The sequence below is a fragment of the Dromiciops gliroides genome, chromosome 4 (genome assembly GCF_019393635.1).
Source record: "Dromiciops gliroides isolate mDroGli1 chromosome 4, mDroGli1.pri, whole genome shotgun sequence".
In the NCBI taxonomy this organism is placed as follows: Eukaryota; Metazoa; Chordata; class Mammalia; order Microbiotheria; family Microbiotheriidae; genus Dromiciops; species Dromiciops gliroides.
The window spans coordinates 232,288,901-232,299,979 of NC_057864.1; the positions used below are offsets into that span (position 1 = coordinate 232,288,901).

Here is an 11,079-nt window from a genome sequence, read left to right on the forward strand (position 1 = left end):
GGGAAGGCGATTGGTGCAAAGCCTGAGGGGAGGATTAACCCTCCGAGGCCAGGCGCGCATGGGCGTTGTTCCTCAAGCTTCGGGAGCCCGGCCCGGCTTCCAGTGCTGGTGTTACCGCCGCCTCTTTCTCCCGGACAACTCCTTCCTGAGCTGCTTCTGCCGTCTGAGGAGCGGGCCAGCCTTGGCACTCCAGGAGGAAGGCGCTCCCCTCAACAGCCGGTGAGTGCCGGGGGTGTGGGGATGGGCTGGGACAGTAGAAGCTGAAACGTGAGTGTAGTTGTGTGATCTTTGTGTGGTGTGAGCGAGTGTGATGTGTTGGTGTGGTATGGGTAATGTGAGTGTGTGTGGTGTGTGAACATGTATGTGGTTGGGGTGTGTGTGGTGTGTAGAAATATAGAGTGAGTGGGGGTGAGAATGTGAGTATGTGGTGTGTGCATGTGTTGTGTTACGTGTGTATGTGGTATTCATATTTGTGGAATGTGTGGGTAGGAGTGTGTAGGTGGGAAACCAAGTTGGGCGAGGGCTGATGAAGTATATAGATGTATAGATATAGCTCTATGTCTGCGTCTATCAGTCCATCTATCAGTCAGTGTTGGGAATTTGGGAGAGCTTAGTGGGCTTTTAGTCCAGGATACCTGGGTTCTTGTCTCACCCCCTCTGAAAGTGAGGGAAAGGGATTCAGGACCCTAGCTGAGTCTTTTAACACTTGATGTCACCTCCTCTGTATGGGAAAGGTGGTAGTCATTGTGAGGCTAAATGAAAATTATGCCATAATTTGTAACCATAAAATGCTACATACTTTTAAGTAGCTACTACTATGCCCTCCTAATGAAAACTGAATTGCACTGAGAGTCAGAGGGATTGACAAACCCAGATATTTGTCAGGATTCTTCTAAGCATCAGTTTCCTTATCTGTAAAATTAATCATTTGCTCTAGATTAAGGGTTCTTAATCTGGGATACATGAACTGTTAAAAATATTTTCATAAATGTGTATTAATATAATTGGCTTCCTCTGTAATTCTATGTATTTTATGTTATACATTTAAAAGCATTATTCTGAGAAGGCATCCATAAGTTTCACCACACTGTCAAAGAGTTCCCTGCACAGAAAAAGTTAAGAATATCTCAACTAAATGCACTCTGAGGTATCTTTTAGATCTAGCATTCTTAGGTTATTTAGAAGAATGAAGAGGGAAAAGTTCATACATGTGCTTCTCAAGTCTTCATCCTGGGGTACGTGGGATCCAATTTAGCTGACCCCTTTCCTCCCTTGCATCACAGGACACAGAAACTATGGCTGAGAATGGAGAGCCATGGGGAACCAGTGAGGCTGAACTGGACCCAGTGGAGTATACTCTTCGAAAACGGCTTCCCCACCGTCTCCCTCGAAGACCAAATGACATCTATGTTAACATGAAGACTGACTTCAAGGCCCAGCTAGCTCGATGTCAGAAGCTTTTGGAGGGTGGTGGAGGGAGTAGGGGACAGGGTGGCTGTCCTGAGATTTATATTCATGGCTTGGGTCTGGCTATCAATAGAGCCATCAACATTGCCCTGCAGTTACAAGCCAGCAGCTTTGGGGCCTTGCAAGTGGCTGCCAACACCTCCACTGTGGAGCTGGTAGATGAGCTGGAGCCTGAGACTAATAATCAGGAGCCACTAACCCGAACCCGAAATAACTCGGCCATTCACATTCGGGTCTTCCGTGTTACACCCAAGTAGTGGGACAGAGTTTGACTGCTTTCTCAGCTGGATAGCAATATTTTCTTCTCTACATTTATGCTGGGCCATGCTTCTCCTTTCCATTTTTCATACTCTGGGCTCTCGGGCATCTTGGTTCCCTCCCCACCTTTCAGGCTCTTAGAGAGAAATCCTGATGTGGGTTTTCCAGTTTTCTGCCACCAATCCTAGAGAAGACCTTTGGTTCAGATTCCTGAAATAAAAAAGACTGTGTGAGGGAGATGTTTATGTTTTCTTTCTTGTTTGGGCCTAAGTAGTGAGGTTTATTTTAGAAGCCAGGATGTTCTATAATTCTCTTTCTTACCTTCCTCTATTGCTGTCACCCCCCCCTTCTCCCCAGTCTTACCCCCATAGGGGTCCTGGCCACTGGAAGGTAATGGGTGTTTTATTTTCTACTGGTGAAGCCCTCCTGATTGACCCCAGTCACTGAAGAATGTATTTTATTTTTTCCCAATTACAAGTACAGATAGTTTTCAACATTCATTTTTGTAACATTTTGAGTTCCAAATTTTTCTTCCCCCTCCCCAAGACAGCAAGCAATCTGATTGTACTTTGCTTAGATGGATCCATGTTTTACCCCATTGCTCTCTCTCATTTGGCTTTATACGTCTATCACAAATGATGAACAAATGGAAAACATTGAGTAAGTTCTTATGATGTACAGATCTCTGTGCCAGGAACATAAAGTAGAAAATGAGAAAATCTTGTTCTCAAGGAGTTTATTTTCATTCTAAGAGGGAGCCATAGGAGGGACACACATAGGAAGGTTTGGCTGAAGTGCAGATATATCTCAGGAGTATTAATGTACTAGTATTACCCATTGCTTGTCTTTTTTTTTTTTTTTTGCGGGGCAATGAGGGTTAAGTGACTTGCCCAGGGTCACACAGCTAGTAAAGTGTCTAGTGTCTGAGGTCGGATTTGAACTCAGGTCCTCCTGAATCCAGGGCTGGTGCTTTATCCACTGCCACCTAGCTGCCCCCGCCCCCTGCTTTTCTTTGTAATAAAAATATAGTCAAAATAAATTTGGAATCAAGTCTAGACAAGTATATCCTATTCACTTTTAGTCTGTTTTCTTAAAGAAGTAGGTGAGGATCGTGCTTCATCAGTCTTCTGGAATCATGATTGATCATTGCATTGATATTATTATCTTAACTCTTTTGAAGTACTTTTTCTTTCTAATATTATGAGCTAAAAATAGTTCTGGTTCTCACTTCATTGTATCAATTCAAGTTTTCCCAAGTTTCTTTTTATCATTAGCTGTCATCTCTTATTGTGCATTCATATACCATAATTTGTCTAGCTGTTGCCCCAATTGAGGGACATCCCTTTAAGTTTCTTTGGTACAACAAAAAGTGTTGCTATTAATATTTTTGTATATGTGCGTCCTTTTCTTTCTTTTGGGTATGCGTAGTGCATCTCTGTGTCAAAAGAATATGCATGGATTTTATTTCCAAGTAGCTTTCCAAAATGGAGGGACCAATGGTTTATCCATCTCATTTATTTTCTGGCATATATAATTGGGCAATATGGTTTCTAATTCCTTTACTTGGTAATTGGCAGTTTGGTTTTCTTCTCTTTTCTTTCATAGTAGCTAATGTTTTGTCTATTTTATTAGTTTTTTTCCCCCATTAAAACCAGGCCCTGCTTTTATCATTTCAATTTTTTTTGGTTTTCATTTTCTTTATCTCTTTGATTTTTCAATATTCCTATTTTTGTATACCTTTCCTAGTTCTTTTTTAGTTGCTTAATTCACTTATCTCTTCTCTCTTTTGTTAATGAAAGTGTTCAGTGATTTCCATCTCCTCATAAGTATTACTTTGGCTGCATCCCAAAAATTTTGTTTCATTGTCATTTTTTAGATGAAATTATCTACTGTTTCTGTGATCATTAATTCTTTAGAATTAAATTAATAAGTCTCTATATGTTTAACCTCTCCTCAAAGGCTCTTTGTTGATTATAATATTTATTTTATTGTGGTCAGCAAATATTCAGCAAATAGTGATCTGTGAATATTAATATTTTGTTTTTTATGTATTTCTGTATTTGTGAAGTTGTATGCCCTAATTTAATACATGGACAAAAAATTGTCACTTTATATTCCCATTCAGCAATCATCGTAGCTCTTTTATTTTAAGTTTTCTAAGCCTTCACTTCTGTATTATTTATCTTTTTGTTACATTTGTCCAAGTCTGAAAGGAAGTTCTTACCTATTAATAGTTTTGTTATCAGATTTTTCTAGTAATTCCATTTACTTTTCCTTCAAGTACTTAGATGTTATGCCGTTTGGTGTATATATATATATATATACATATATACATACACACACACATATATGTGTATATATGTATATGTGTGTGATATATATGTATATAATAAGTACTGATATTATCTATGGTGCCTTTAAGTATACTTTTATTGTTGCCTTGTTTAAGATCATGATTGCTACCACTGTTTTCTAAAAATTTCTTGAAGCATAATAAATTCTGCTCTAGCTTCTTGTTTTAATTTATGAATATTTGTTTTAGGTGCATGTCTTATAAAAACATATTGTTGGATTTTGCTTTCCAATTACAGTTTTCCTTTCCAATTCCTTATAGCCCTCTTATTCTGCTGTTCTCTTCTATTTTTAGATATTTGTCCCTTTCATAGTTACAGTTATAACTGAGGTTGTTGTTACTATATATTTCCCTCCACCATATTCTCTTATACATTTTCTTCTTTACTTCTTAGTCCCCTTTTTACAAAGAAGAAGAGGATAGAGAAACAAGAGGATCAGATAATGACCACTGTTCCTACTTTTTTGTCCCTGCTCTCATCACTAAAGTTCAGATTTTGAACTTTGGTTCTTAGACTTTCTCTCTTTTTAAAAAAATCATCATGATCATTATGCTTAGTCTTCCAAAATTGAAGTTTGTTTTACTTGAAGTATTTCCTGATGACTACTCTCCTTATTACTCTCTTCTCTTCTTCACCTACCTCTCCCTGTATACTTGTAGACTTCAATATATTTCTGCACCAAACTGTGTTCAGTTCTCCTTTATCTAATCTGAGAGGTCATGAGATGCTGAGATGCTTGCTTCCCCCCAACCTTCTCTCTGTATACTCTTTTCCCTCACTCCACTTATATGAAATAGTGAGTTCTTTTTCCTTCCTCACTTATTAACTAGTATATTCCTTTTTTCTTTCTCCTTTTCTTTCCTTTTTTTTTTTTTGTGGGGCAGTGAGGGTCAAGGGACTTGCCCAGAGTCACACAGCTAGTAAGTGTCAAGTGTCTGAGGCCAGATTTGACCTCGGGTCCTCCCGAATCCAGGGCCGGTGCTTTATCCACTGTACCACCTAGATCCCCCTTTTTCTTTCCTTTCTTAAAACCAACAAAACAGAACAAAATTATACCCAACACCTGTGTTTCTTATTAAATTCCTTCTGTGACCCTTAAAAACATTAGAATTCTGAGAGTATTTGCATCTTCTGTATTCTGAGTATTTCATCATATAGTCCCTGTGAAGTGTTCAAGTACATTTACAGAGGCAGCTAGGTGGTACAGTGGATAGAGTTCTGGGCATGGTGTCAGGAAGACCTGAGTTCAAGTGTTTCCCCAGACTTTTACTAGCTAAGGCAAGTCACTTAACCTCTTTGCCTCAGTTTCCTCAACTGCAAAATGGGCCTAATAGCACCTATCTCACAGGGTTATTGTGAGGATCAAAAGAGATAATACGTATAAAGTACTTAGCACAAGGACTGGTACATATTAGTGACTATATAAATGCTAGCTGTCATTAATTATACTTCAAAGTTTCTATTTGGGTTAGGATTTTCATTAGGAAAACTTGAAAATCCATTTATCTCCTTGTAAGACTAAATTAGTTTTTTCAGGATAACTTATTCTTGATTGTAATCCTTTGTTTTTTGCATTTGGGAATATCATACTCCAGTATTTTCTTTCCTGCCAAGTCTTGTGTGACTGTGGCTCCTTGGTACTCGAAGGAACTAACTTCATAGTTTTGTTTTTGTTTTTCCACTTAGAAGATCTTAGTTTTAGCTATGACATGAATATTTTCAGTTTGGGGTTTCTTTTAGGAATATTTTCACTTTGGCCTATAGATCTAAAAAAAATCTAAGCAGGTGGCCATTATCAGTTAAAATATGGAACCCAGGCTTTTAATTTTGTTTGGTTTTCAGAGAGTTCAATGATTGTTAAATTGTCTTTCCTCAATCTGTTTTCTGAGTCAGTTTTTGCTTGTAGATAACTTAAATTTTCTTCTATTTAAAAAAATGTTTAAAAAAAATTTAAAATTCTGTATACTTCATTTTGCGTTTTATTGAGTCTACTACTCTGACAAGGTTTTACACCTCTTTTTTCCTTTTCATTTTTTTCCTCCCAAACTCTCATCTATTACTATATTTACTTCTTCCACCTACTCTGGTAGTACTTATGGCAAAGCCATTTTTTTCCTCTGGGGTTCTGCTATATAATTGTTGTGTTACTCTCTTCTGGGTTTACCTTTATTTAGGCTTTGTATAACCCATAGTATTTCTTAATTGTGATCATTTTGGATTCCACCCCCCCCCCCCCTTTATCTTTTTAGCCTCAGTTTTTGTTTGGGATATTGGGCTCAAGAACTCTTGGATAGTTTGGATCGATATTATTTGGTTGTCCATGTTATAATCTGTATGCCTTTGCTACTGCTGATCTAGATGAGTGGCTGGTATTAGGCCCCACTCTCTGCTTCAATTTCTGGTGTCTCAATCAGTCTCCTAGTGGTCCACTGTGATTTCTGTCCAGGAATAGTCTTCTCTATTTCATGATCTTCAGTCAGGAGTTGGTTTTGTCCTCTGCTGTTGCCTTAATGGACACTAATGTAATGAAGATCTTGTTAATCTAAGACTTCCTGCATAACCCTTCTCCCTACACTCACCAGGACCTGAGTAAGCATTATTCTGCCTTCTTCCTCAGCAGTCAGTGCTCTAAGGTGTGCATGCTGGGGATAGGTCTCCCTATGGAGTGTTAGGGCTCGTTCTATCTCCCACTTCCATTCTGACAGTCCAAGCTCTGACTTGAGACATCCCTTTTTACCCCAATTCTTTGTACCCAGTTCATGCTGGTTTTCCATAGTATGTAACCCTTACTTTCTTGTTTACCTGAGCTGGTGCTTCTCTATTTTGACCTCTCTACCAGTCTCCTTTTCTGGCCACCTTTTTGTGTAGTTATGGAGTGGATAGAGCTTAGTTCTTTTTATATTTCTTTATCGTTGGTCTTTCTGGGACTGTTTTCAGATATTTGTTGGGGTTTGTGTGGGTGAGCTGGGCTTCTTTTGGACATTTCATGATACCATCTTAACTGGAAGTCTTATTCATTTTTGCTGCATGACTGGCTTTCTTTTCAAGTCATTTGTGTTTCTGCTAATTTCTCATTACCTTGCTTATTTTGGGTAGGTTGGCATTGGTAACAGACCTCTAACTGGTTGCATTTGTATACCTCTCTTGAACTTCTTCATTATCCTCTTGTTTTTCATTCTGTTTTTTGGATATAGTGGTTTCTTGAGATTTACAGCTGTAGAGCATTACTAGGAGAATATTGGGGTTAAAGTGAGAAATGTGCTTTATGCAGCAGCAGGCACTTTGAAAGTATGACAAAATGGTGTGTGGGTGTGTAAGTGTATTTTGGTGGGAAGTGTCTGCATACAGTTGAAATGAACATGCAGTCATTTCTATTAGCATTCTTGTTGACTCATGGGGATACCATATGTTAAGGCTGTGTAGCCTAATGGGAGGAACATTAGAGTCAAGAAATTTAGGTTGCATCCTGGTTCTGATAGTAGTAGTGTGACTAGGTGTAAGTTCTATAAAGGTTGAGACTCATGTTCCTCATCTGTAAAATGGGGATTGTAATATTTGGATTCTCTACCTCACAGAGTCCTAAAGACTTTGCAAAAACTTTAAAGTGGTTTGTAAATTGGAGTCCTTGTTAAGGGCCATATTAACTCTTTTTTGGAAGATGGCTTAAGCCAGAGCCTGACCCCTCTGCAGATATTGTGAGAAAGACTTGAGGTTCCAGACTAAGTAGGTATGTAAGTAGGCTTGAAAGAGGGCCATAGGCTACTTGGTGTTTTACTATACAAGCTCTGAATGAGGCTAAGACCAGATGCTCAGGGCTTGGATTTGTTTTTGTAGATTTGTTTTTGTTGTTGTTTTCTTTGCTAAAATCATAATTAGCTTGGGATTCTGAAATGTAAAGAAAAACTAAATGCTTAATTATAAAGGTGTTCTGCTTACAGAAATGTTTAGGGACACACTGAGAGAAAAGTAAATCCCAGGGCTGTGAAACTTCCACCAGCATCCTTAGCCAGGCTGTAATTTAAAAGAGGAGCTAGGAAGATTACTTCTGATCCAGAGTTGGATCCACTTCTTGTGGGCCAGTGGGATTTCTATCAGCATATGGGGCCTAGCCAACATAGGTATCTTGACAATTGCCCTCCCACCATCTTCACTTCCACTATTGGGAGCAGTGACTACTTGGTCTTCCAGATACTTCTCCTCTATTGGGGGAGTTAATTCACTCAACTCAACCCTGTGACATAGCTCTTCTGACTATGGATTAGAAGGTAGTTCACTATCACCTTGACTTTATATGTCTATCCAACTCTAGCCTATCATCCATCAGGGTACCAGGGCCTACCTAGAATAGGGACCTTGACAATTTATCCTTCTGTGAGGGAGGGGATGTAAAATTCAGTGGCAGGGTAGGACCGTAACAGGCAGTGTTACTATTGTAGGAGGTAGCAGACTCTCCCTCACTGGAGATCTTCCAAGGCTAAATGACCACTTGTTGAATATTTTCCATTATAAGGATTCCTAACCTTTCTTGTGGCACAGACTAGACTGCTGTCTGATGAAGTTTTTGGACCTTTCACAGAATGTTTTTGAAGATATAAAGTATACAGGACTATAAAGGAAATCAAAGATTAGTGAAAATAAAGGTGTATACTTTTTTCTTATCCAAGTTCATGGACCTCAAACCTTATCAGTGGACCCTTTAGGGGGGTGGTGTCTTTGAGTTTCATTCAGGTTAAGAACCCCTGTTCTGGGGCGGCTAGGTGGCGCAGTGGATAGAGCACTGCCCCTGGAGTCAGGAGTACCTGAGTTCAAATCCAGCCTCATACACTTAACACTTACTAGCTGTATGACCCTGGGCAAGTCACTTAACCCCAATTGCCTCACTAAAAAAAAAAGAAAGAAGAACCCTTGTTCTATTTCATTTTTATTCAGGTACAATTTGACTACATGGCCTTGTGAGTTTCCTTCCAGCTCTGAAGTTCTATGGTGCAGACTCCTCTTTTATCAAATAGGTGATTCAGAGGAATGTAAAATAATTTTGCTTTAATTTGGTTTAAAATGTGTGCTTTTGATCCAAGTGCCTGAAAACAAGACAGTGGTAACTGAGACTTCTTGTCATCACTTCCCTATGATGCATGGTGATAGGATTTAGAGTGGAAGTAAATTTTAGAGGTCAAGTCCAATCCCCTCAAATTACTGTTGAAGAAGTAAGAAGTGACTTGAAGTAGTAGAGCCTGTTTTTGAATTCAGGTCATTTGACTCTGAAAGCATACTTTCTACTCCAGTGCCTCTCTAAGCTAAGTCTCTAATTGTCATTCCCACTCTGGGCCAGTGACAGCGTCAACATCTGAGTTTCACTATCTTGAAAAAGGAATATATCTGTCCTAAATATAAGGTACTCTCAGATCCAGGACCCACTAGCTAACCCTCTTCCAGGCACTTAAGACCAGGGTTGGTGAGAGCAGAAGAGACAGGAAGGGTATAGTAAAAACAATACAAAATATTGGGCTTGGAGACAGAAGATGGGGTGAATCCTAGTTTGACTTCCTAGGCCAAAGATGTCTTCCAACCTCCAGGCTGCATTGCTGACCTATCTCCACAGGACTTTCTCCACTATGCTGTGTCAAGATAATGGAATGTGATAGATGAGATTTAGCAGATATTCAGGGGCCCACCTGGAGACTGAGTTAAACTGAATTGGATAAGATAATTGTTGACTGCTTACTAGATTGTAAGCACATCTGACTGGTACTTAAGGGTACTTAAGAAAGTAATTGTTCTCAGAAGCTTTGAACTTTGACCACCTTCCAGCCCAGTGAATCAATCAGCTTGAAGAACCTCCCATTTCTGGGAGGGGAACAGGAAGGAGGAAGCAAACACAGTGGAGAGAGCTCTCCTCTTTGGTTGGGAGAGATTGGTGTGGTAGCAGTTAACTTCAAAGGTGGGAGTTTAGAAGTTTAGGATCGCCAGGTTATAGGAAATCTGTTCTCAATCTTTCTTTTTTACTATCTTTCAATAAACCCTTTAAAAACCTAAATTTGTTTATCAGTGATTTTAGTCAGTTTCCCCCCAAACTGGGGGGACAGATTAGAACCCACATTTAGAATTTTAAATTACACAATGCCCCTACACAACACCCCTAACACTGCAGCTACCTTTTATGTATTGTCTTTCCCTCTCCAGTAGAATGTAAACACCTTGAAGACAAGGACTATCTTTTTGCTTCTATTTGTATTCCCAGTGCTTGGCACATAGTAAAGTGCTTAATAAATGTTTGTTGCATGACTGATTAGGTATGTGACCTTGGACAAGTCATTTAACTTCTCTGGGACTCAGTTTCCTGCTCTGTTAAATGAAGGGGGTAGATTCTCTGAAGTAGTCACTAAGGATTCTAAATCTCTTGTCCTGTAAACAATGTGTCTGCCTGCACGTATGTGCAGCAATATCCTTGGCTCATTCTTCCTCTCTTCCTGGCTGAAACCCAGCTGAGGTGGTGACCATGGGCCTTTTTACTTTTGGTTTGTTTTGGCCTCTCCCTTTCTGGGCCTGTTTGTTCTTTCGTCTAAATACATTCCTTCTCCCTGCTCACCAATGGGGCGTTCCCCTGTGGTAGTTCACCACAAATAACTTCCCAGTCTCAACTGAGATGTTCAGAAAGAGGCTGGAATTTGTACCAACATGCCTGGGAGATGCACTGAGCCTTTAGAACAAATTGGAAAGATTAGGAAAATTGGTTCCTTAACCATCCTTTGTCTTACTCAACCCTGTCTCCCTCCCCTTCTACCAACGTCTTTAAGTGACTGAGAAACACAGGAAGGAAAAGACCTTAGACATCATTCTATAACTAAAGGAAACTGAAGCTCAAAGAAAATAAATTGACTCAAGGTTGTCTGGTCGTGACAGCTGAGATGCAAACTGATTTCAAATCTAGTGCTCATTCCACTATGTTACACCGTCTCCACTTTAATTATAGGATAAGGGACAGAAGATTATCTATTTGTGA

At 39.5% G+C, this 11,079-nt stretch overlaps 1 protein-coding gene across 1 annotated transcript; it reads left to right on the forward strand.

Moving 5' to 3' along the window:
* POP7 (POP7 homolog, ribonuclease P/MRP subunit) lies at nucleotides 1–1,964 on the forward strand. Its single transcript, XM_043999531.1, has 2 exons — nucleotides 1–219; nucleotides 1,284–1,964. The coding sequence occupies exon 2, from the start codon at nucleotides 1,296–1,298 to the stop codon at nucleotides 1,722–1,724; it is 429 nt and encodes a 142-aa protein (XP_043855466.1). The 5' UTR covers nucleotides 1–219; nucleotides 1,284–1,295; the 3' UTR covers nucleotides 1,725–1,964.
* The last annotated feature ends 9,115 nt before the right edge of the window (nucleotides 1,965–11,079 follow it).

Bases quoted from the DNA above. Each gene is read 5' to 3' on its own strand.
- POP7 (XM_043999531.1), top strand. From the start codon at position 1,296: ATGGCTGAGAATGGAGAGCCATGGGGAACCAGTGAGGCTGAACTGGAC.